This window comes from Lethenteron reissneri, chromosome 32, assembly GCF_015708825.2.
Source record: "Lethenteron reissneri isolate LAM-NWPU_2019-01 chromosome 32, ASM1570882v1, whole genome shotgun sequence".
Taxonomy (NCBI): Eukaryota; Metazoa; Chordata; class Hyperoartia; order Petromyzontiformes; family Petromyzontidae; genus Lethenteron; species Lethenteron reissneri.
In genome coordinates, this window is record NC_083810.1 from 13,133,266 (window position 1) to 13,160,667 (window position 27,402).

General features: G+C 44.4%; 1 protein-coding gene across 1 annotated transcript; it reads left to right on the top strand.

Moving 5' to 3' along the window:
- The first annotated feature begins 653 nt into the window (after positions 1-653).
- Positions 654-27,402, top strand: LOC133350137 (uncharacterized). Its single transcript, XM_061564164.1, has 5 exons — positions 654-715; positions 1,773-1,864; positions 4,436-4,896; positions 22,529-22,589; positions 23,707-27,402. Exons 3-5 carry the CDS (start codon positions 4,436-4,438, stop codon positions 24,169-24,171), a joined length of 987 nt encoding a protein of 328 aa, XP_061420148.1. The 5' UTR covers positions 654-715; positions 1,773-1,864; the 3' UTR covers positions 24,172-27,402.

A 27,402-nucleotide genomic window follows, 5' to 3' on the forward strand; every position in this document is an offset into this window, starting at 1 on the left:
CAACTTCCGTTTTTCTATTGGACTTAAAGTGACTTCACTCACGGTTTAATGTTATGAGCATGATCCCGGGATAAATGCGTGTTGTGACTTCACACAAAACTCAACAACAAAAAATCATCATTAGTGTTGTCGTGGAGAATGACTAACAAAATACATAAGCAAACACCACGTCTCCTTTGCATGTCTGTCCCTCCACATAAACAAGTACGCTTGACAATTCCCATACATTGTAAGGACTTTTGGCAGTACGCAATGTACAGTAAGCAGCACCGGCCCAATCCTGTTTCAACGGATATTGTGCACTCGCAGAAGGCAACGTAGTTTTACAGTAAATGTTAAAAGGTGTTTTTTTATCGACATTATACGTGGTGAAAGTAGATATGTAAAGGAGATATATTGTGTGCTTATATTTGTAACATTCATGCTGCGTTTACCAGAGCGTAGCCAAGACATGCAAAGGGAATAAAAAAAAGACAGCCAGTTTCAACAATGGCTTTTCAAAAGGAATTCTGCGGAATTTCCCGGAATTCCCTGCGCCTCCCAGGTTTGTTACGCCTCTGCGTGGAAATGATGCTTTTCGTGACGTTACAAGCAATCCCCTCCCGCCTCGCAAGGTTTCCGGCATATAAGGAGTGCTGAAAGTGCACAAGCTTCCTCATTTCCTCATCTGCACAAGCGCCCGTCAGCAGCAGAAGCAGCAAGTACATCCCAACTGGTGAGTGTTTTGCTTTTCAAGTCTCGAAGTTGGTAAAAACGTGTGTATTTAACAATATAGTTTGTGTTTTACCAAGGCCACCTGAGCTACATAGCTCGTTTTCAGACGCGACCTGACCACGAATAATATTTATAGCCCAAAAGAAGTGACTTATCACGTGGACATTTATAGCAGCCAAATACTGTAAACTCGCGTTTCTAAAATGTGTAGGGAAAACCCGGAGGGGCCGGGAGAAAAATCCACGCGACCACGGGGAGAAAGACACGCAAACTCCAACTATACAGCAGCAGGCGTCAGGGTCGGAATCGAACCCACGACCTCCTGTCTAGCAGGCGAGGTAGTAAACATCTCCTAGCCACCGTGATGATGATGAGAGAGAGACACGCAAACTCCAAATATACAGCAGCAGGCGTCAGGATCGGGATCGAACCCACGACCTCCTGTATACCAGGCGAGGTAGTTAACATCTCCTAGCCACCGTGATGATGATGAGAGAGAGACACGCAAACTCCAAAGATACAGCAGCAGGCGTCAGGGTCGGGATCGAACCCACGACCTCCTGTCTAGCAGGCGAGGAAGTTAACATATCCTAGTCACCGTGATGATGATGAGAGAGAGAGACACGCAAATTCCAAATACACAGCAGGCGTCAGGGTCGGGATCGAACCCACGACCTCCTGTATACCAGGCGAGGTAGTTAACATCTCCTAGCCCCCGTGATGATGATGAGAGAGAGAGACACGCAAACTCCAAATATACAGCAGCAGGCGTCAGGATCGGGATCGAACCCACGACCTCCTGTATACCAGGCGAGGTAGTTAACATCTCCTAGCCACCGTGATGATGATGAGAGAGAGACACGCAAACTCCAAATATACAGCAGCAGGCGTCAGGGTCAGGATCGAACCCGCGTTGCCCCTCAGTCACCCAAACAGCATTGAATGTCTATGAAGTAGAAATGAGGTTTAGAAAATTGTGACAGCCATTTTTATCTCGTAGCTAAAAATACTTGTTTTCCCCTCTACTGGCTGTACTGTTTAATGTCGTCCCGTGCCAGGTCCCTGCAAGCACTGAAACTGCACCAGCTTCCTCATATTCTCCTCTGCACAAGCGTCTGTTGACAGCTGAAGCAGCAACTACATCCAACTGGTGAGTGTTTTGCTATTCGTTTGCCAAAGTTGGTACAAAAACGTGTTTATTTAAAAATATATATTAAACCCTTTAATACAGCACTCTAAAAACTAGAACACTTGTTTTTTTTTAAACCAAGCAAGCCCCACTGAGCTCTATAGCTATTTTCTAGAAACGACCTTGCTATCACAAATTATACCACTCAATGAAGTCGTATATCGTGGTGAACATTTATAGCAGCCAAATGCTGTAAACGCACGTTTATAAATGAGGGAAAACCCGGAGGGGCTGGAGAAAAACCCACACGAACACGGACGAAAAAGACACACAAACGCCAAATATACAGCAGCAGGCGTCACAGGGTCGAACCCACGACCTCCTGCATACCAGGCGAGGTAGTTAACATCTCCTAGCCACCGTGATGATGATGAGAGAGAGAGACACGCAAACTCCAAATATACAGCAGCAGGCGTCAGGGTCAGGGTCGAACCCACGACCTCCTGTATACCAGGCGAGGTAGTTAACATCGCCACCACTGTGCCCCTCAAAAGTCACCCAACACGTACTGGATGTTTATTAAGTAGAAATGAAGTGAAACCGATGCAGAAAATTGTGACTGCCATTTGTTTCTCGAGCTAAAATTACTTTATTTCCCCGTACTAGTTGTACTGTGATTTACGTATGGTGCGAAATAAGTTAATACTTACATATTGCAGTCATTAATTTCAGATTTTAAATCAATTTAGAATAGCAACGATCTGCATGTTGCTCTATATTGCCCTGTATATAGAATATTAACATTTAATGTATCCAAATAACGTATACAATTGACTGCAGTTGATATCACCATATCATAACAATAATTAAAATTAAATAAATTGGGCAAAAGTAAACAAATATAATCAAATTAATTAAATGAAACCAACGAAAATGGTACCATTTTCGGAAATGACGTTGCGGTCCAAAAGCTGAACTGAAAACAAAGCCACAAAAAACACAGAACCTAGATTGAAACAAAGTTCCCAAATATAACGGGCATCGTTCCTTCAATGCATGTCCAGAACAAACAGCCACCATTGGCCACTAGGTGGCAGAGACATAACCACAACGCATGCCTGGCGAGGTTCACTTTAAGGGCCGCATGAAGTGTCGAAGGATCCCTGCTTGCAGAAGTTCACGGGACAAACCCAGGTATTATGTATTGACTGAAATGACTGACCGATGTGCTCCCCACTCTGCCACTTCAAACTGTTTATCCGTACGGTAGATCAAATATTGTTGTGGGCCGATATTGACACCGCTGATACGAGTCATCAGCAAGTCAATCAGATCCACATGCTTCATGCTTCTGTACTGCATCAACCCTATCTATTCTCTAATCCATGCACCGCCCATTTAGCTCCCTTGGCATATGATGACTCGACAGCCTAGCCTGTCGAAGGAGCTCACCGATGGGACTATGTCCACAACTTTTAAAGATCTGAGCTCCTCACACAATCCAGCTGGGTTAAACCACATAGGACTGCCTGAATGTTTAATACTGGTGCAGATGCTCCTTCAAATGGGGGGGGGTCTATGTTTGGCAAACAGAAAATAACTGTGGTCAAGAAGAGAATTCCTCAAACCAAATGGAGATATATTTTAGAAAGACGTAACTGGAAAACAGCAGAATATTTAATCCGAGGGCAGTTATGGAAGACGGAGCACGTGGCGGCGGCGCTTTGGCTCTTGTCTGCTGTTCACAGGTTCACTTTCATCGGCGTCACCATTCTATTTTCGGTCAGCCAGGTCACTCCGGCGTATATTGTGCGTCAAGTCTAGCGAGAGCAATCAAGACCATGCGCATCTGAGACAATCCAATAGGGTTTGGTTTGCCTTCATTATTAGATAAGCCACCCTGCCAGTTTCTCACGCAGTAGCATATCTCTAGAACACTAGGGTGCACTCACAATATCTTACAGAAACGGGACCCCTCTATCCGGACACACCTAAGCCTACACCGTTCCCAAACACTCACACCCTTAAAATAAAGCACGTTTAGCCTTAGATGGCGTTAACCACCTGTTTTGGACTACATTTGTAACACCCCGACTCCAGGTGAAGCTCGACCACCCCGCGTGTCGTGGGCCACCACCGGCCTGACACCGTCGCCAGAGCAGAGGAAGGGAGCCAGCGCCTGCTAATAGCATGAATAATGCTATCTATCAGGACCAAATCTCATATACAGCCACTACCAAGCAAATGAAACCTAACTACCAAGCAAAATCCAACATCAATGAACAAATTAATGTGTGCACAAATGAAAACACAAATTAAGATGTGCACAAACAACATTAAAGTAATTACAACAAATAAATTAGTCCAATGTCACATCCCAGACCACAATCCCAACTTCCCAAACAAGTCAGGAAATTTTCACAGGAGGGGGCGGACACAGTGTGGTAAGGCCTTCATCCCAGCAGTGTCTTGATAAAGAGCTGTGTATTGTTATTATCACCATTAAAGCCATAGAGAACTTTTAAACAAATACGTTTCACGTGACTTGTTTACAGTTATACAAGTGTATGATTGTGCTTTCTATGCCCGTAGATGTTTCGCGTGAGGGTCTCATGTACAGACATGCAGCTTGCAGCAGGCGCAACCCCGCAGAACGGCAGCGTGTACACCATGTTCCACGGCACCAGCGAGGATGGGGCCAGAGCCATCATCGCGAAGGGCTTCAAACAGTCCACTGATGGCATGCTGGGCCCCGGGGTGTACGTGAGCCGGGACATTAATAAGGCCAGTAGGTACCCGTTAGACCTACCGCGTCACGAGAGGGTGGTTCTGCAGGTCGAAGTGCGTGTGGGAAGAGTGAAGAAGATCGACAGACAAGGCCACCCGTTGCAGAAGACGTGGCATGATAAAGGCTACAACACCGCGTGGGTGCCACCCAACTGTGGGATGGTATCCAGTGGGCTGGAGGAAGACTGCATCTGGAACCCGAAGAGAGTGAAGGTCATTAGACGGGTGCCAACGCCTCCAGAGGATGACGGAGTTTGCGTAATTATGTGACACGGAATCCTATTATCAATTGCTTGTGTCCTAACAACGATGCATCTTTCCACATTCACCAGTCTTCCATATTCAGATACAAATACAAATTAGTCGCATTTTGGTGGATGGAGGAGGTAAATATGTTGTCCAAACGAAGCTTAATTTACAGTCTGCAATATACAAGCCTAACTTTTTTTCCAAAAACTAACACTATGCTTGAAAATATATCTAATTATAAAGACACATGTACTAAACTACTGTAACTACAGGGAAATGTCAACGAGTCTAAAAATATAAAACCTCAGCGTTGAAACAACCCACTACTACGCACGAGTACACTTCTAAATATTGTCTCAATGCAGAGCTTCCCTCTTCCCAGTAACCATTCAAGGGAGGCCAGCATTGGCGTGTGGCTCTAACCGATGGATCAACGTTGGTCCAACATTGGCCCAACGTTCCATGTTGATGGAGTTCACACCCCAGACTGGGCTCACTCTGTGCCCCTTAAACCTGTTTAAGGAGACTCTGCCTCTTAACCTTAACCATCTTATGCTTCTAATGAGCCCCCCCCCCCCCCCCCACCATGGAACCCTATCCAAGTTTGGAAACCTCTGGAAGGTTCTAGCCAATCGGCCACTGTCTCTACCCACAACTTCAAACTTGATTTCACAGCTTCTTGGTTCTTTCGGTAAAGTTACATAGAAGGGAAATAATAAAATAATAAAAATAAACGTAATAAAAGAATTCTCACGACGTTTCGGACACAACGCAAGCAGCTGTCCTCAGGTGAAGAACCAAGAAGATGAATCCCTGCAGTCACGAAAGCTTAAAATCGAAAAATTGATTTCGCAGGTGTGGGGCTGGTGCTAAAATGCCCACAACCTCCAACCCAACGACGCACCCTGCGTTATTTAATCCGCACGTATCTACTTGTATATCAGGGATTATTGAATAAGTTCCGTCCGATCACCGGCCTCTTGTAATCCAATCTGGGTCTTGGCTTCTGCAGGTGGCACACAGTGAATCCTACCATGCAGATGTTCTCCACTAACAGCGTGCACTCGCATGATCTGAAACACTGGCCTGCAATGTTGTCAATGTATCCTTCTGTTTAATCTGTTAACATGTGCCTCGTATTTGTATTCGTTTTTATAGATTTTATGCAAATTACTTAAATGGGTAACTTGCGATGTATCTACATACATTAAGCAATTGCCTTCAATCAGTGTGGAAATGTCCCATTGAGTGTAGGTGTTTTATTCTCATCAGGCTCCTTGGTATAGAGAACAGTCTTCAACTTTTGTCTACTGTCTCTCTGGCTTCGCTATGTATGTGCTATGAAGAAGAGCCATTTTAAGATCACGTTCTTGACAAACGTGAGTTAATTGAGCTTACGCACCACTGCCAAATGCAGCATTGAATTTCCATCCATCAAATGCGTGAGAATGTTCCACGTGTTTGGGCGTTTCATTCAGCAAGGACTGCGCCTCACCCCGAAGACTCGGGTTGTGTGGTCTAGGAATCGCGAGTAAAAGGATATCATAAACAAATTCACAGTACGTTCATCAAGAGTGTGGGGATACAGGTTGCGTGGCATGGCGTCTGCGTGACGTATTCATGGCCGCTGATCCATCTGCCCAAGTCGTGGTTTATTTTTTTATGTTGTTCGATGTTAATTTTGTGCGTACTGTTTACCTTCATATGGCTGCCTTGTACATCATCCTGAGATGGTCTTGTATTTAGACGCAATGTATGTTCAAATAGTATTGCTGAATACTGCTTCTGTGAAAAATAGGGCTGGCTGTCAACCAGAATTAGTTTTGAGGGCTAAAGAGGTGCAGTAGTGTGCGTGGTAAGGGACGTGCTGGGTAATCTTGTGTGGATAAAGGGGATACATGATGGGGTTCTGCGAGGGATAGCATTAGGGCCCTACCGGCTGGCTGTAGTTTTCAGAGTGGCAGTATTGCGTAATGCGGTGTCAACAATGAGATTATAACGGTGACCAAGAAAACAAAGGGAATATCTGCATCATTCATGTGGGGTTTTTTTCTTTCTGGGAACTAGTTTAACATTTACAATTGTGTTTGCTGAATGGTGCATATTCATTAATACACGAATTGGCAGAATTTGTTTCATTGACAAATATTTAAATATATATAGCATTTAAGTCAATTATCTCATATTCCTTGCAAACCAGTGTATTTCAGCAGCAATTGATATATGTAGAACTTAAATATATTTTTAAATAACTTAAAAAAAACACGATTTAATGATATGTACCGTATTCGTAATGGCAGAATTCCACGACGAAGTGGCCCCGAAGCTTGCCATAACGTAAAGGGCCGTGGTCATTTAGAGCCAACGTCAGTTGAGCGTGGACAATTACTGTAGACCCAAGCCGAAACATAACATATAAAAAAGAACGTTTAAAAATATGAAATTTTCATGATATAATATAGTATTGTCATCAGTATGACATACGTATACCAAGTTTGCAGTCGATACCACGTTGGGAAGTGAGTTAAAATTGAGTTACAAGATTTGAGGATACAACAACACAGTTACTAAAAAGCGTGTAGATAACAAAAATACGCACCGATGTACCACAACATTAGGTTTGTATATATTTTGACAATAAAATAGACTATACCCCCCCCCACCCCACCTTTCTGCAAACCGCACCACGACCACGCTCACGTTATCTCGCTCAGACCAGCTTGGCGGGGAACAGGGAAAGTGGCACTGCCTTTAAAAATCCGTGACAAAAGACAAAACGTGCGTCTGGAGGAGGCGGGGCCTACAAGGGAAGGGGTGGGGCCTAGAGTGGTGGGTGAGGCTGTCAATCCATGAACCTCGCTGTTTAATATTAATTGGGTCTTTCGGTAAAGAAACGAAGATAGGTTAAAACAAATTTAAATGAAGGATTTTTTAAATAAATTTTTTATTAATCATTAATAAATGTACTTTTACATTTTTGAACCTATCTACGTGACTTTACTGAAAGACCCAAAGAATATGAATTCCTGCAGTCAAGAATGCTTTAAGTCAAAAAGAAATATCTCGCTGTTGAAGTAAGGAAGTGAGCATGACATAATACAACTCTAATCAAATAAGTATAACAGGGAACCATTTAATACCTCAAATGTGGCCACAGGCCCACTAGTTTAATGAATAATCTGAAAGGAATTGTATATAATCGCTTTCAGATACAGTGGTGGAAATTTGTAATCGATTTCTCCATTTTTTGCGTTTTATTTTCAGAACGTGTTCGTTTTGATTTTGTTGAATATGAACCATAATTTACAAGACCTGTCTGGCGTCTTTTTTTCACTCGGGTGTTTTGGTGTCAGGTTAAGCCATACCCAGCCGCCTTTGTCTCTCCAGTGGCGATGTTTACACACCACACCAGGTACTCATGAGGCCCAGGACCGGTTCAAATAATTGTCACTGGTGTAATGCGAGCGTAAATGGGGTTGTTGCTGGCCTCTGGTCCAATCCCCCGGCCCGGGGCATTGGGGGGCGGAGCTTGGTCTTCGGGGCGTGTGGGAGGGGCCACCGTTCACCTCGGCTCCAATGGGAGGCGAGGTGAATGGGGGCGGAGCCAGCGGGGTAGTATGGGAAGGCCGGATCTGACGATCCGGAAGGGGAGGAGTCAGGGTCACGTGGGGGGAATGTATATGAGTGGGAGCCCGGAAAAGATCGGTGCAGTCGGGGAAGTTAAGAGGCTGAGCCACGTTGGGTGGTGAGGAAAGATCCGCGCCATCGGCCACGTGGCCGAAGGACCTCAGCACGCCGTCGGCAAGCGGAGTGCGGGAATAGAGGAGCTAACGGAGGAGCGTGCGGGGCACGCGAGAGAGAGAGCGTGCGTAGCACGCGAGAGAGAGAGCGTGCGTGGTACGTGAGAGGGAGCGTGCGCGGGGAACGCGCGAGACGACACTGGTCCGAGAGGAGGCCAGTGGGGGTGCGGAGAAGAATCTGAATAAAAGACAAACGGAGACCAGCATCGCCTTACGGAGTCTTTTATTACACTGGTATTTGCTGTGAGCTAATTTAGCCATTTACAATTAAACAAGGGTGAGAAAACCCTGACAAAGTTCAATCATGGACTCAAAAATCATGGATATTCAGGCAAGGCTACAAGACGTTGCGAGTTGTTAACTTCCTGGCCTGGTATGCGGGAGTTTGTGGGTCCTGACTTTAACGCATGTATATTTGGAGTTTGCTTGTCTCTCTCCGTGGTCGCATGGATGTTTTTTCTGGTTCCTCCAGTTTTCCTTCCACATTGAGAAACGTGTGTTTCGGGTATCTGGCTGCTATAAATTTCCACGTAATCAGCCGCTTCGTTGTGCTATAATTTTGCCAGGTCGCTTCTGATAAAGAGCTTTATCGCTCAGTGGGTCTTACCTCGTAAAATATAAAAAAAAAACTGTAACAGTATGTTTGTATACAGGGATAAGGGCACATAAGGCATATCGGTGAAGTGTAAGACTGATCTCATTTGACTTCGTGACTGCAGGAATTCATATTCTTGGATCTTTCGGTAAAGTCACGTAGATAAGTTCAAAGAAAATAACCAAAAATGACAGAAAACTACGACGTTTCAATCGCAATGCAGGTGGTCGTCTTCAGGAAAAAGGAAAATAATATTTTAGATTATTTTCTTTGAACCTATCTACATGACTTTACCGACAGACCCAAGAATATCATCTCATTTGCTTTGCTTTCACGAGTACGGTCCAAAGCCTGAAGTACCGTCACAGATATTCCCATAATGGTAGGGCAGCCTGAACCGTAATCAGCCACCAGCAACTCTGAATTAATCTCACATGTTGGCAGGTCTAACAATACCGGATGTTAATTATTGGGTAAATAAGACCACTTCTAGATTTCACCACTGCAACACACACAACGTGCTCGCTCGGTCCAAACAGAAAAGTTAAACTGCAGTGAAAACTGATACGCGTTGGTAGATAGTTGGCTTGAGTTGGGCAAGACAAGTGCGAGGGAGGAGGATAGAGAAAGTCGTCGATATTTCAATGTGGATGCAGGGAGAGAGTCCATTCGGCCTCAAAGCGATGGATCTTATAAGGGGGGTTCGTCTCGTGTCAAATTGAAATGAAATAAGAAATGCGATGGGGGAGTCTGTCGTCTCATTCCTTATTTCGTAACAAATATGCAAGTGCTATAAGGCGATAACAGCATGTATACCCAAGAGGGACATGGAAGAGGGTGGTCTTGCAGATTCTCGGGGTTTTTGGTGTTAGGTTAAGCCATGAAGTGTTCGGTTCAAGAGGCATGTATTTAATTAAGTTTCATTAATTCGGGTGAAATCACAATAATAAATCTGAGAATTAAATATTTGAACGTTTTGCCCCTTTGTGTAAAAAGCAACAAGTTAAAATATATTCTGCATTCCCTCCCATAACAATGTTGGCAGGGAAATCCCCAAACTTCCCCCTGCCTGGTGTTTCACTAAACTTCCCCAAGTCCCCTCGGAGTCGCGATCATGTATTGGCAGCCGTGGCGTGCACTCTTGACCTGCCAACGTCGTCTGGCGACTTTTTATAGCAGCCCCTCCCTCCCCCTCGGATTAGCTGACGTTTGCTCGCCTTCTGTTTGCTAGCCTTACATTTACTTACAAATTCCATCCCTGACCCCGCCCACTTACCCTTGGGTGTAGCCACCACACACGAATATAACCTCTGGTGGCAGTAGCTCTCTCGCTACATTTCCTCTTGCCTCAGCAGTCCGCCTGCTGCATTGTTTCACCTGAGGACAATAGCTTGTGTTGCTATCGAAACGTCGTGATCAATTATTTTCCTACCTACGTGACTTTACCGAAAGAACCAAAGAGTATTCACAATGTAATTAACTCTCAACTTTTAGGTGCCGAGAAATTATTTCGATTGTTTATTTGCGTTGAAATGCTCGTCTCACAATTCCCATTGGTCAATTTAATTCTACCCATAATTCCAGTGGCGGCTCGTGACAATTACACCAAGTGGGACTGTTGTGAGTGACCTCTGAAAAGACGGTGTTCTAATTAAGAAAAAAACTCGTCATGTTTTTGGCCTTCCCGTGAAAGTCATACAACCGACTTATCTACCAACGGTATGCATTTGTAAAAAATACGCAAACAAAACAACAAAGCACTCAAATGCTGTCCTCATGACTCATGTCCACACTACACAACCCCTTTAGCACTGCCAAAAGACGTGAGTTGCTACACGTTCACAGTGCATCCCCAGCGTCGTGACATCGTCTCTCATTACAGCCGTGGGTGAAGTTTTCACCGCCCTGAATGGGTCTCAAACAGCGTGGCTAAAATGCTAGAAGCTCATCGCAAAGAATGAAGGGAAATCTCACTCGGACGCCTTCACAGCCGCCCCGAGACCGCCCCGAGACCACTCCGAGGCACAGACTGTGGTGTTGCAGCGGTTTTCTAATGTGGACAACTTAATGTTATCTTCATTAGGTAATTCACGTTGAAAGAATTATATTTTTCTAAAGAATACAACAAAACATTCATAGAAAAGTATTTTTATTACAAAAACATTTCTCATCTCCAGCTGCTTGGTGGGGGCAGCGCCCCAACGCCCCTAGTGGACGAAGCATGACTGCACGATTCCCCGTTTCAAAAAATAAAAATCACCTGCACCAAACCCGTTCGCATCGCCCAACGCCGGCTCCAATTTGGTGCATAAAACCTTTTCGAAAGTGATGGAAGGGAAGTGCCATAAAGATGTGGTCTACAAACAAATTACCCAGAATGCACACGATCTCATCAAATATTGGAAGCCAAGCAGATTTTGAGCCTGGACAGCGCCTGCGGGAGCAACCACCAGGCACAAAGAGGTTGCCGGAGAGCAGTCGAGGGCACTGCAGCAAAACAAACTGCCTCTCTTCACTTGCTGCCACGTCTACGCTCCCCGCCTTCACCAACTCTATCGTGGGTGAAGTATGGTCAAATGACCCCACGCGAGGCCCCTCGTCCAACAGTGGATGCACACAGGGGCTTGTACAGGAGCTTGTACAAGAAACGCTCTGCCTGCGCCGTGCTTATCGCGAACGTGAAGCAGTGTTTCTCAGAAATGATGCCGTTCCTGATAATAGTTCGATGACGTACAACCCCTCCCCCCAACCACCACGCTCGATACGAATGCAATCACCGTAAAAAAATGTCTGCACGAGGTCCCTGCATAGTGCCACAAGGAGGGTTTGAAAGCATACACCACACCAGCGTCTTCACCTCCGCTGAACAACCATCCCGTTAAATTTCGATTTAAAGCTTTCGTGACTGCAGGGATTCATCTTCTTGGTTCTTTCGGTAAAGTCACGTAGAAGGGAAGTAATAAAATAATAAAAATAAAACATAATAAAACAATTCTCACGACGTTTCGGCCACAACGCAAGCAGCCGTCCTCAGGTGAAAAAGCTAGATGTTAACAAAGTCGTAATTAATCGCAGTAACAGTCCTATTTCTGAAGGTTTGAAATCCGTTTTAGCTAAAGGACTAAACTTTGCAGTCACACCTAGACACATACCAGTTAATGACATAATTGCTCGAGTAGATGTAGCTCTCAAGGGCTTGAGTCACATCGCTGCAGACGTAGCAAGATCTGAAATCTCTGTAACCCTAAAAAACGCTAAGATGCCAGCTAGCAACATCAGCAAAGATGAGCGTTTTGAATTAGCTCAATTAAAAAAGAGGGATGACATTGTCATCCTCTCAGCCGACAAAGGCAATGCCACTGTCATCATGGACAAAATAGAATACAACAACAAAATTCAAGAACTACTCAACGATGGCAGCTATACAAAAATAAAAAGAGACCCCACCAACAGCCTCGTCTCCAAAACCAACAACATCATTTCTGCTTCAACCGCATTAATTGATCAGACCAAACAGTTCTCGTTGAAACCTTCTGCAGCCAGGCCACCAAGATTGTACGGCTTGCCAAAGATACATAAAGAAGATACACCTCTTCGTCCCATTGTCTCTACTATCAACTCCCCCACTTACAAACTGGCTCGTTTTTTGTCCGAAATCCTACGGCCTTTCACTGGAAAAACCACCTCTGCAGTACTAAACTCTACTGACCTGGTATCGACAATCAAGGGGATTGCCCTGTCCCCAGACGACCTGCTTGTCAGTTTTGATGTGGTTTCCTTGTTCACCAAGGTGCCTGTGCCTGACACTATCGCAATCATTGAAGACTTGGTTCATCAAGGACTGAATGCTGGGGTACCCCCCCTGGGGAGACACTACTTAACCAATACATACTTCACCTGGAATGGAACCTTCTACAAGCAAATTGAGGGCACCCCAATGGGCTCTCCGCTATCTCCGGTTGTAGCCAACATCTTCATGGAGAAATTTGAGACGGACGCCATCCAGACTGCCACTCTACGCCCGACCTTATGGAAGAGGTACGTAGACGACACTTTTGTCATCTGGCCACATGGCCGGCCTGCTCTAGACCAATTTCTCGACCACATCAATTCCATACACCCAGCCATCAGATTCACCATGGAAGTCGAAAATGATGGCAAGCTACCCTTTTTGGATGTCCTAATCAAAAGGAGACCTGATGGTTCAATGAGCCACTCTGTCTACAGGAAAGCCACCCACACGGATGCTTATCTAAAACCGGATTCCCACCACCATCCATCCCAGAAGAATTCCCTCATCAAGACTCTATATCATAGAGCCCAATGCATCTCCGACCATGAACACATTTCCAGTGAACTCAAACACGTACGCCAAGCTCTTAAGGCTAATGGTTACTCCGACTACACAATCCGCAAAGCCATCACTCCAACCATCAAGAAGGATCCTGTTGAGGAGCCTTTCAAGACAATCACCTTACCCTACATTGCTGGGGTCACAAAAAAGATCTCCAAAATCCTGATTAAACACAAGATCCAGGTCCGATTCAACACAGTACATAAAATCCGTGATCTGGTCCCGTCTGTAAAAGATGTGGTTCCAGACATACAGTACCCTGGCGTCTACAAACTAAGTTGCCTCTGTGGTAGCAGTTACATTGGAGAAACCAAACGACATGTCTCGGACCGCATCCGTGAACATAAGGCAGACCTGAAACACGGTAGGACAAACACCTCAGCCGTGGCAGATCACTGTTACAATTCAGTGGGCTCACATGACATTGACTTCTCCAAGACAGAGGTTCTCTGCAAGCCATCTGGCTATCATGAGAGATTCGTTCATGAGGCGATCCACATATACAAACACAGAGACAATTTCAACCGAGAAGATGGATTCTGGCTTAGCAATCATTGGAAGGACGTAATAAACCATTTCGGATCTTAACTGATTGTGTTCACGTTTACGGTGACTTTCAGACCACGTTCCACTCACTGGCATGGTGCAGTGTGCAGAGTAATGTATGGTGTCGTAATTGTACAGTAAACATATAGCAGTATGATACACATTAGGGTGGGTAGAATAATACATAGTGTTATATTAAAATGGATAAGGCAGCAACTGCAGCAGCAGCAGCAAGTGCAGCAGCAGCAGCAAGTGCAGCAGCAGCAGCAAGTGCAGCAGCAGCAGCAAGTGCAGCAGCAGCAGCAACTGCAGCAGCAGCAGCAACTGCAGCAGCAGCAGAAACTGCAGCGGCAGCAGCAACTGGTGCAGCAGCAGTAACTGCAGCTCCCTTTGATGCTGTTAATCCTGCATAATGCACATGCATATGCAGTACTAATCACATTCCTGCATTTCCCATAAATATGCAAAATTCCTTTTGATATGCAAATTCCTTTGTCAATGCGCCCAGCTTATATATATGCTCCAAGCTCTTGTGCTGTTTCATTCAGACTCTGTTGCCTCGACGGACCTGGTTTTCACCTGAGGACGGCTGCTTGCGTTGTGGCCGAAACGTCGTGAGAATTGTTTTATTATGTTTTATTTTTATTATTTTATTACTTCCCTTCTACGTGACTTTACCGAAAGAACCAAGAAGAACCATCCCGTTGGCAGCCGAACCAGCAACTGCATCCAACTGGTGGCGAGTGGCTTGCTATTGCAACATTGTCAGCGTTGGTAAAAGTGTGCGTTAATTATCCCGCACTACAATCTTTAATCATCCATTGTTTAACGGTCACCCAGCCAGCAACGAATGTTGATGAAGTAGAAATGAGTTCCAAACTACGCGTGACATTTGGCCTGCCATTCGTATATTGGTATTAAAAAATATTATTTTCATGCAATGGTTGAGATTTAATTAATTGATAATTTCATTGCTCCAAAGTGTTCTTTAGAGCATATTCTAATTTACGGTGTTTAAATAATACGTATAGTTAACTGACTGTAGTTGCAATAACGATGTATGTCTCGGCCTCGCTGTGCGCTGCGTTGCACCGCTATCCGAGTAGTTAACCTCGCATCCAATAAACCCTCAGAGCGAGGGTGAACATCCGACTCCAAACATAATTTATTGAATTGGTAAAACGGATGGAAAAACACAGCACAAATACAGCATATGTTAATACTTGGTAATATCAATACAATGAATGAGCACTACATCATCATAACATTGCCTTAGATAACCTGAACTCAACAATAGATGCTGGATCGACCAGCCACCTATATTAGTACTGAATAGCTATACAAGAGAATAAGCTACTGTGTTAAATGAAGGCACATCGTGTAATCATCACACTGCACCCCAGATGTACAGTACTGCACATAACACTAAATTGTGGATGAGATATTTCGTCAACCTTGCTCTCAATATCGCAATAGTTACTTGGGTACAAGTTTGACTCGACTTATTAAATTAAAATTAACATTCACAATAAGGAAAGTTGCAGGCTTCGTTGTTAACTAGGCCTCATATTTATCATAACAATTTCACAGCATTATAAAGGCATTTACAGCATTATAACGATCATTATAACATTATAACAGCATTCCCAGCATTACAAGAACATAAACGAACTTACAGACAATGCTTCTTAAAGTCCCACAATGTACAATTACAGCTGGCTTCACTGGGACGCGATGTGTGCCGCCATCTTGAACTCTGTGTAATGGCGGACCCACAGCCTCGTGGCTGAAAGGCTGTCAAATCGGAACTACCCGGTCACGTGACCAAACTCAGCATAAAAAAACGGGAAATTCCTGTGTACTCACACCCCCACATCTGCCGTGAGGCAAAACACCAGCCGTGAGGCAGAACAATGTCCTTTATACAATTATAATAATCTAATCATCAGCAATTATAATAACCACAATGAACCGAAATGATTGAAAGCAGTAGATTAATGTGCCATGAGGAAGTTCCATTGCGTAGAATAAACTGAAACCGATTTCCCAGAAGAAAGGAAACGCTATTAAGGCATGCATTTGTAAAATGTTTGGTTTTGCTTAAACCATGTGCAGTCCACTACGTTTGCAGTTAGTGGTGAGCATTTATAGCAAATTTCGTGGCACATTCCGAAGTTACACTTACAATGAGTTATGCCTAATTTTACAACTCAAAATAACGTTTGATTAATTGTGCTGTAGGTGTACTGTGGCGAGGCACGTGGCTGCTCACTTACGGAAAAGGATGGTTCCTCGTCTCTCTCCATGTCTGTGTCTCCGTGTCTCAACGAGTGTAGTCACCTGGGTGTGTGTGTACACTGTGCAGTGGCATCTCCCTCCTCAATGTGCCGGGAAAGGTCCGAGAGCACGGATTATTCAACATCGCCTTGCCAGGCACGCTGAGGAGAGGCTTGCGGAGCCCCAATGTGGGGGGTCCTGCACAGATGCCATATTTTCTGTCCGTCTACTACAGCAGAGGTATAGGGAATTCCAACAGGACCAACATCTTTGGTTTATTGACCAGGTCAAGGTCTATAGATACCATCAGTAGGCCTGGGCTGTGGGTTGATTGTGCTTTCAGAGTCCCTGACTCTCTGCTTACAATCATGAAGGACAATCATGATGGTGAGCAGGCCCGTGTAAAACTACGTGGCTGGGAGTCGAAGCCATTCCCTGTTCACCTTGTGGTGTTACAGGGATGTCCTCCCACATTAAAGATCCTTTTCGACCACGTAGTTCGTGAAGCCTTTGGTGGCTATACCGGAGGAATTTCCATCTGGTACAGATACAATGGTAGGCTAATCAATGCCAGGTGCGGTCAAAGGATGGCTCCGTATTGGTCAACCATGTTATGTATTCTGATGATCTGGTGATTGCTGCTCACTTAGGAGTTTGAGGTGCTGCTGCTGAACCTGGAGCGTGCCACCAAGAGGTGGGCCCTCTATATGAGCCCCTCCAAAACTGAGCACCTGCTTGGGTATTTTGTACCATCAGATACTCAACCCCACAACTCGCAATTGGTGATGGGGCAGTTGTGGAGAAAGTATAGAGTTTTCCATATCTGAGAAGTGTGCTCATGACCAGCTCCGGTTTGACAGCAGAGATCTCACTCAGAATTAGTCGAGCAGCATTATCTTTTCATTGGCTGTATAATGCTGTGTGGAAGCTATCTGGTATGTCGCTCCACACGGAGCTTCGGGCCTTCTTGGCCACGGTCTTTGCTTGTGAAATGTGGAACCCCCACTAATGGACAATCTTCGCCGGTTAGAAACAATTAGGCTGGCCTGACTACGATCCATCCTGGGTTTAACCAGGCTGGATTGTGTGAGGAGCTCACAAATCCTTGAAAGATCTGGACAAAGTCCAATCCGTGAGCTCCTCCGGCAGGCAAAGCTGCATTGGCTGGGTTATGTAGCCCGCATGCCCAGCCACCGCATGCCTAAACAGCTTTTGTTCGGCCCGATGGGGGGGGCTAAAGAGATGGAGTGATTTGGTACAGGAGGATGTGGAGCTGAGTGGACTTGCCGATGACTGGTACTAGCGGTGTCATGATCGGCCTCTGTGGATGAGGCTTGTGAAAGACGCTGCTGCTACTGGGCAGTTGGAGGCAGTCGCCCTCCAACAACAATGGAGGGCGGAGGAGCGACGCTCACAACAACGAGCGGAGCGCTGGGTGGCTAAAGCACAGCAAATTGGCACGGTAGGGGGCACAGATGGTGCATCAGCCAGTCATCTAAGTCAGTCTGCCCCGTGACCTCCTGCCAGTGGGTGTTCGACACTTCACGTGGCCTCAACGTGCACCTAGCCTGGCACAAGCGCCGTGGTGATGTCACCGCCACCAAGTGGCGAATGGCGCTTGTTGTTGTTGTGTCGCAGGGGAGTGGTAGTGTAGTGGTTAGGTTGGTTCATGAAGTCATCCAGATATATAAACATAGACATAACTTCAATCGAGAAGATGGATACAAATTGAGCAATCATTGGAAGGATGTTATTAACCAGGTAAAACCTTAACTGTTTATGGTTGTTCCATCATATCTGCCGACTACTAGTCTATTTTTCCGAATTAATTTCCCCGCGCATCCCCAGCGTATGGCATTGTTGCTGCATTGACGTTGTTGCTTCAGTTGCATTGTTGCTGCATTGGCATTGTTTCTGCATTGGCACTCGTGCACCGACCGTGCCTTCTGGTGTTGTTGTTACACTTGGGCTACTCCCATCCCCAAACCCTTATAAACAGTTTGCCTTTAGAGGCTGACTCCTTTGCCTGATGACGACCGCTTGTGTTGCGATCGAAACGTCGTGATTTGTTTTATTTTTAGAATTCAAATCTAGAATTGTTTTATTTTATTTCTAACTACGTGACTTTACCGAAAGAACCAAATAGTATCAATACCAGATAGATTGTTTTTCACTGGTCGAGCCACCGGAGGGACATGCCTCCCCGTTCTCGACGCACGCGAGGTGTCTTCACACTGCGCGAGTGCCAATCGTCGCTTTCCTCATGGCATGACGCCTACGGCACGACTGGACTACAACCGGAAAAACAGACGACGACAACAACAACAACATGCGCAAAGTCTCGCCACTTTAGTACGTGACGTATCATTGTTAATGTTTCGTGATTTAGCTTGTTGTGTTTATTGGGATGCGAATTTAAAGCTGATCTTTGACGCACCCACAATGTTGTTGGTCACGAAGCTGGAACCGCTGATCTTCTTGAGGCCTCTCGGCCTTTTGCTTGGTTTGTTCATGTCTAGTGCTGCCGGCAAGTCCAACACCACCGTTAATCGTATTCGTTGTTTCTACAGGAAATAACTCAAACGAGTCTCTAGACTTAATCACAGAGGGGCAACTATATCAGATATGTGGGCACTGTTATATATATATATATTTTTCAGTATTGTGTTTGGAGGAAACCAGATATTGGCCAGAGATGACCCACATACCCAAGGAGAACACATTGCATTCCCTTACATAATGAACATACTTGTTTAAAAATAAAGGTCAAAAGTACAGCTTATATGGTAACACTCTAATAATAAAATAACGTGGCCAACTTCCATTTTTCTATTGGACTTAAAGGGACTTCACCCACGGTTTAATGTTATGAGCATGATCCCGGGATAAATGCGTGTTGTGACTTCACACATAACTCAACAACAAAAAATCATCATTAGTGTTGTCGTGGAGAATGACTAACAAAATACATAAGCAAACACCACGTCTCCTTTGCATGTCTGTCCCTCCACATAAACAAGTACGCTTGACAATTCCCATACATTGTAAGGACTTTTGGCAGTACACAATGTACAGTAAGCAGCACCGGCCCAATCCTGTCTCAACTGATATTGTGCACTCCCAGAAGGCAACGTAGTTTAACAGTAAATGTTAAAAGGTGATTTTTTATCGACATTATACGCGGTGAAAGTAGATATATAAAGGATATATATTGTGTGTTTATATTTGTAACATTCATGCTGCGTTTACCAGAGCGTAGCCAACACATGCAATGGGAAAAAAAAAGACAGCCAATTTCAACAATGGCTTTTCAAAAGGAATTCTGCGGAATTTCCCGGAATTCCCTGCGCCTCCCAGGCTTGTTACGCTTCTGCGTGGAAATGATGCTTTTCGTGACGTTACAAGCAATCCCCTCCCGCCTCGCAAGGTTTCCGGCATATAAGGAGTGCTGAAAGTGCACCAGCTTCCTCATTTCCTCCTCTGCACAAGCGCCCGTCAGCAGCTGAAGCAGCAAGTACATCCCAACTGGTGAGTGTTTTGCTTTTCAAGTCTCGAAGTTGGTAAAAACGTGTGTATTTAACAATATAGTTTGTGTTTTACCAAGGCCACCTGAGCTACATAGCTCGTTTTCAGACGCGACCTGACCACGAATAATATTTATAGCCCAAAAGAAGTGACTTATCACGTGGACATTTATAGCAGCCAAATACTGTAAACTCGCGTTTCTAAAATGTGTAGAGAAAACCCGGAGGGGCCGGGAGAAAAATCCACGCGACCACGGAGAGAGAGACACGCAAACTCCAAATATACAGCAGCAGGCGTCAGGGTCGGGATCGAACCCACGACCTCCTGTCTAGCAGGCGAGGTAGTAAACATCTCCTAGCCACCGTGATGATGATGAGAGAGAGACACGCAAACTCCAAATATACAGCAGCAGGCGTCAGGGTCGGGATCGAACCCACGACCTCCTGTCTAGCAGGCGAGGAAGTTAACATCTCCTAGTCACCGTGATGATGATGAGAGAGAGACACGCAAATTCCAAATACACAGCAGGCGTCAGGGTCGGGATCGAACCCACGACCTCCTGTATACCACGCGAGGTAGTTAACATCTCCTAGCCACCGTGATGATGATGAGAGAGAGAGACACGCAAACTCCAAATATACAGCAGCAGGCGTCAGGGTCGGGATCGAACTCGCGGTGCCCCTCAGTCACCCAAACAGCATTGAATGTCTATGAAGTAGAAATGAGGTTCAGAATATTGTGACTGCCATATTTATCTCGTCGCTAAAAATACTTGTTTTCCCCTCTTCTGGTTGTACTGTTTAATGTCGTTCCGTGCCAGGTCCCTGCATACAAGCACTGAAACTGCAGCAGCTTCCTCATATTCTCCTCTGCACAAGCGTCCGTTGATAGCTGAAGCAGCCACTACATCCAACTGGTGAGTGTTTTGCTATTCGTTTGCCAAAGTTGGTACAAAAACGTGTTTATTAAAAAATGTATATGTTAAACCCTTTAATACAGCACTCTAAAAATTAGAACAATTGTTTTTTTTTAAACCAAGCAAGCCCCACTGAGCTCTATAGCTTTTTTTCTAGAAACGACCTTGCTATCATAAATTATACCACCCAACGAAGTCGTTTATCGTGGTGACCATTTATAGCAGCCAAATGCTGTAAACGCACGTTTATGAACGAGGGAAAACCCGGAGGGGCTGGAGAAAAACCCAGGTGACCACGGACGAAAAAGACACGCGAACGCAAAATATACAGCAGCAGGCGTCAGGGTCGGGATCGAACCCACGACCTCCTGTATACCAGGCGAGGTAGTTAACATCGCCACCACGGTGCCCCTCAAAAGTCACCCAACACGTACTGGATGTTTATTAAGTAGAAATGAAGTTAAACCGATGCAGAAAATTGTGACTGCCATTTGTTTCTAGAGCTAAAATTACTTTATTTCCCTGTATTAGTTGTACTGTAATTTACGTATGGTGCGAAATAAGTTCATACTTACATATTGCAGTCATTAATTTCAGATTTTAAATCAATTTAGAATAGCAACTATCTGCATGTTGCTCTATATTGCCCTGTATATAGAATATGAACATTTAATGTATCCAAATAACGTATACAATTGACTGCAGTTGCTATCACCATATCATAACAATAATTAAAATTAAATAAATTGGGCAAGAGTAAACAAATATAACAACCAAATTAATCAAGTGAAACCAACGAAAATGGTACCGTTTTCGGAAATGACGTTGCGGTCCAAAAGCTGAACTGAAAACAAAGCCGTAAAAAACACAGAACCGAGATTGAAACAAACCGAGATTGAAACAAACTAAGTTCCCAAAGATAACGGGCATCGTTCCTTCAATGCATGTCCAGAACAAACAGCCACCATTGGCCAATAGGTGGCAGAGACATAACCACAGCGCATGCCTGGCGAGGTTCACTTTAAGGGCCGCATGAAGTGTCGAAGGATCCCTGCTTGCAGGAGTTCACGGGACAAACCCAGGTATTATGTATTGACTGAAATGACTGACCTCAAACTGTTTATCCGCACGGTAGATAAAATATTGTTGTGGGCCGATATTGACACCGCTGATATGAGTCATCAGCAAGTCCAATCAGCTCCACATGTTTCTGTACTGCATCAACCCTATCTCTTCTCTAACCCATGCAGCGCGCATTTAGCCCGCTTGGCATACGATGGCTGGGCATGCGGGTTACGGGACCTAGCCAACGCAGCCTAGCCTGTCGAAGGAGCTCACTGATGGGACTGTGTCCACAACTTTTAAAGATCTGTGAGCTCCTCACACAATCCAGCTGGGTTAAACCACGTATGTATGAATGTTTAAGACTGGTGCAGATGCTCCTTTAAAGGGGGGGGGGGGGGTCTATGTTTCGCAAACAGAAAATAACTGTGGTCAAGAAGAGAATTACTCAAACCAAATGGAGATATATTTTGGAGAGATGTAACTGGAAAACAGCAGAATATTTAATCCGAGGGCAGTTATGGAAGACGGAGCACGTGGCGGCGGCGCTTTGGCTCTTGTCTGCTGTTCACAGGTTCACCTTCATGGGCGTCACCATTCTAATTTCGGTCAGCCAGGTCACTCCGGCGTATATTGTGCGTCAAGTCTAGCGAGAGCAATCAATACCATGCGCATCTGAGACAATCCAATAGGGTTTGGTCTGCCTTCATTTTTTAAATCCTTTATATTAAGTTCACTTGCTTGCTGAGGACCGTGCAAATCTTTCGGTCGTTTTTTAACCCACTTCCCGTGATCCAATCGAGCTGACATTTTGCACACAGACTCGTTGTGCGTGACAATTAATTTTCCTGAATCAAATTTTTCCAAAATTTTACACTGTTTAGGGGGAATTTTTTTTTTCATTACCAATTGCTTAATGCTGCCAGACAATCATCTGACCCATAGGTGGCAGCCATCTCAAGCCAGAGGACGAGAGGAATCTAGCCGTCCCGATGCCACGCATATAAAGGATTTATAGTGAAAAACTTTGTTTTACGGGTTTACTTGTAGATAAGCCACCCTGCCAGCTTCTCACGCAGTAGCATATCTCTAGAACACCAGGGTGCACTCACAATATCTTACAGAAACGGGACCCCTCTATCTGGACACACCTAAGCCTATACACCGTTCCCAAACACTCACACCCTTAAAATGAAGCACGTTTAGCCTTAGATGGCGTTTACCACCCGCTTTGGGCTACATTTGTAACACCCCGACTCCAGGTGAAGCTCGACGACCCCGCGTGTCGTGGGCCACCACCGGCCTGACACCGTCGCCAGAGCAGAGGAAGGAAGCCAGCGCCTGCTAATAGCATGAATAATGCTATCTATCAGGACCAAATCTCATATACAGCCATTACCAAGCAAATAAAACCTAACTACCAAGCAAAATCCAACATCAATGAACAAATTAATGTGTGCACAAATGAATACACAAATTAAGATGTGCACAAACAACATAAAAGTAATTACAACAAATAAATTAGTCCAATGTCACATCCCAGACCACAATCCCAACTTCCCAAACAAGTCAGGAAATTTTCACAGGAGGGGGCGGACACAGTGTGATGAGGCCTTCATCCCAGCAGTCTTGGTAAAGAGCTGTGTATTGTTATTATCACCATTAAAGTCATAGAGAACTTTAAAACAAATACGTTTCACGTGACTTGTTTACAGTTATATAAATGTGTGATCGTGCTTTCTATGCCGGTAGATCTTTCGCGAGAGGGTCTACCGTACAGACATGCAGCTTGCAGGAGGCGCAACCCCGCAGAACGACAACGTGTACACCATGTTCCACGGCACCAGCGAGGATGGGGCCAGAGCCATCATCGCGAAGGGCTTCAAACAGTCCACTGATGGCATGCTGGGCCCCGGGGTGTACGTGAGCCGGGACATTAAAAAGGCCAGTAGGTACCCGTTAAACCTACCGCATCACGAGAGGGTGGTTCTGCAGGTCGAAGTGCGTGTGGGAAAAGTGAAGAAGATCGACAGACAAGGCCACCCTTTGCAGAAGACGTGGCATGATGAAGGCTACAACACCGCGTGGGTGCCACCCAACTGTGGGATGGTACCCAGTGGGCTGGAGGAAGACTGCATCTGGAACCCGAATAGAGTGAAAGTCATTAGACAGGTGCCAACGCCTCCAGAGGATGACGGATTTTGCATAATTCTTTAATGCGGAATCCTATTATCAATTGCTTGTGTCCTAACAACGATGCATCCTTCCACATTCACCAGTTTTCCATATTCAGATACAAATACAAATCAGTCGCATTTTGGTGGATGGAGGAGGTAAATATATTGTCCAAACGAAGCTTAATTTGCAGTCCGCAATATAAAAGCCAAATTTTTTTTCAAAAACTAACACTATGCTAGAAAATATATCTAATTATAAAGACACATGTACTAAACTACTGTAACTACAGGCGAATGTCAACAAGTCTAAAAATATACAACCTCAGCGGTGAAACAACCCACTACTACACTTCTAAATATTGTCTCAATGCAGAGCTTCCCTCTTCCCAATAACCATTAAACGGGAGGCCAGCATTGGCGTGTGGCTCTAACCGATGGATCAACGTTGGCCCAACATTCCATGTTGATGGAGTTCACACCCCAGACTGGGCTCACTCTGTGCCCCTTAAACCTGTTTAAGGAGACTCTGCCTCTTAACCTTAACCATGTTATGCTTCTAATGAGCCCCCCCCCCGCCCCTGGAACCCTATCCAAGTTTGGAAACCTCCGGTAGGTTCCAGCCAATCGGCCACTGTCTCTACCCACAACTTGATTTCACAGGTGTGGGGCTGGTGCTAAAATGCCCACAACCTCCAACCCAACGACGCACCCTGCGTTATTTAATCCGCACGTTTCTACTTGTATATCAGGGATTATCGAGTAAGTTCCGTCCGATCACCAGCCTCTTGTAATCCAATCTGGGTCTTGGCTTCTGCAGGTGGCACACAGTGAATCCTACCATGCAGATGTTCTCCACTAACAGCGTGCACTCGCATGATCTGAAACACTGGCCTGCAATGTTGTCAATGTATCCTTCTGTTTAATCTGTTAACATGTGCCTCGTATTTGTATTAGTTTTCATAGATTTTATGCAAATTACTTAAATTGGTAACTTGCGATGTATCTACATACATTATTCAATTGCCTTCAATCAGTGTGGAAATGTCCCATTGAGTGTGGGTGTTTTGTTCTGCCCCGTGGTATTGAGAACAGTCTTCAACTTTTGTCTACTGTCTCTCTGGCTTCTCTATGTATGTGCTATGAAGAAGGACCATTTTAAGATAACGTTCTTGACAAACGTGAGTTAATTCAACTAAGGCACCACTGCCAAATGCAGCATTGAATTTCCATCCATCAAATGCGTGAGAATGTTCCACGTGTTTGGGCGTTTCATTCAGCAAGGACTGCGCCTCACCCCGAAGACTCGGGTTGTGTGGTCTAGGAATCGCGAGTAAAAGGATATCATAAACAAATTCACAGTACGTTCATCAAGAGTGTGGGGATACAGGTTGCGTGGCATGGCGTCTGCGTGACGTATTCATGGCCACTGATCCATCTGCCCAAGTCGTGATTTATTTTTTTATGTTATTCGATGTTAATTTTGTGCGTACTGTTTACCTTCATATGGCTGCCTTGTACATCATCCTGAGATGGTCTTGTATTTAGACGCAATGTACGTTCAAATAGTATTGCTGAATACTGCTTCTGTGAAAAATAGGGCTGGCTGTCAACCAGAATTGGTTTTGAGGGCTAAAGAGGTGCAGTAGTGTGCCGTGGTAAGGGACGTGCTGGGTAATCTTGTATGGATAAAGGGGATACATGATGGGGTTCTGCGAGGAATAGCATTAGGGCCCTACCGACTGGCTGTAGTTTTCAGAGCGGCAGTATTGCTTAATGCGGTGACAACAATGAGATTATAACGGTGACCAAGAAAACAAAGGGAATATCTCCATTATTCACGTAGGTTTTTTTTTCTTTCTGGGAACTAGTTTAACATTTACAATTGTGTTTGCTGAATGGTGTATATTCATTAATACACGAATTGGCAGAATTTTGTTTCATTGACAAATATTTAAATATATATAACATTTAAGTCAATTATCTCATATTCCTTGCAAACCAGTGTATTCCAGCAGCAATTGGTATATGTAGAACTTAAATAAGAATATTTTTAAATAACACGCTTTAATGATATGTACCGTATTCGTAATGGCAGAATTCCACGACGAAGTGGTCCCGAAGCTTGCCATAACGTAAGGGGCCGTGGTCATTTAGAGCCAACGTCAGTTGAGCGTGGACAATTAGACCCAATCCGAAACATAACATATAAAAACATGTTAAAAAATATATAAAAAAATGTTTTTGATAGAATATAGTAATGTCATCAGTATGACATTGGTATACTAAGTTTGCAGTCGATACCACATTGGGAAGTGGGTTAAAATTGAGTTACAAGATTTGAGGATACGACGACGACGACAACGAGAACAATGACAACAATGACAACAACAAGCGTGTAAAATTGGAATCATCGAGAGTATTCTATATGAATATAGCGCTCTACCTAGCATTTACCGTTATAAACCTTTTTCATGTGTAGTACCCCAATAATTACCCTGTAATTGGGTAATTTGTATGGGGTAAGGGTAAAAGGTAGGGTAAAGGTAGGCTCGTTGCTTTTTACCTTACCTGCTAAAGGGTAAAAGGTAGGGTATAGTGCTTGTATTGTGGTAAGGTAAAAGGAAGGGTAAAGGTAAGCTCTTTGTTTTTACTTTTTAGCTAATACCTTACCTTGCCGAGGCCTACGTCTGGAGGAGGCGGGGCCTACAAGGGAAGGGGTGGGGCCTAGAGTGGTGGGTGAGGCTTTCAATCCATGAACCTCGCTGTTTAAATATTATTTGGGTCTTTCGGTAAAGTAACGAAGATAGGTAAAAAAAATGTAAAATAAATTATTTTTAAATATTTTTTTTTATTAATCATTAATAAATTTACTTTTACATTTTTGAACCTATATATATGACTTTACTGAAAGACCCAAAGAATATGAATTCCTGCAGTCACGAAAGCTTTAAGTCAATCTTTTTTTTAGCTGTTGAAGTAAGGAAGTGAAAGCATGATATAAAACAACTGTAATCAAATAAGTACAACAGGGAACAATTTAATACCTAAAATGTGGCCACAGGCCCACTAGTTTGATGAATAATCTGAAAGGAATTGTATATAATCGCTTTCAGATAGTGGTGGAAATTTTAAATCGATTTCTCAATTTTTTGCGTTTAAATTTTCAGAACGCCAACATGAAAAAGACACGTGTTCATTTTGATTTTGTTGAATATAAACCATAATTTACAAGACCTGTCTTGCGTCTTAATTGTGTAATAAAAGATGTTGA

Bases quoted from the DNA above. Each gene is read 5' to 3' on its own strand.
- LOC133350137 (XM_061564164.1), top strand. From the start codon at position 4,436: ATGTTTCGCGTGAGGGTCTCATGTACAGACATGCAGCTTGCAGCAGGC. The intron at 4,897-22,528 runs GTGACACGGAAT...TGCTGTTCACAG, and splicing joins GACGGAGTTTGCGTAATTAT to GTTCACCTTCATGGGCGTCA. The intron at 22,590-23,706 runs GTGCGTCAAGTC...CTATGCCGGTAG, and splicing joins AGGTCACTCCGGCGTATATT to ATCTTTCGCGAGAGGGTCTA.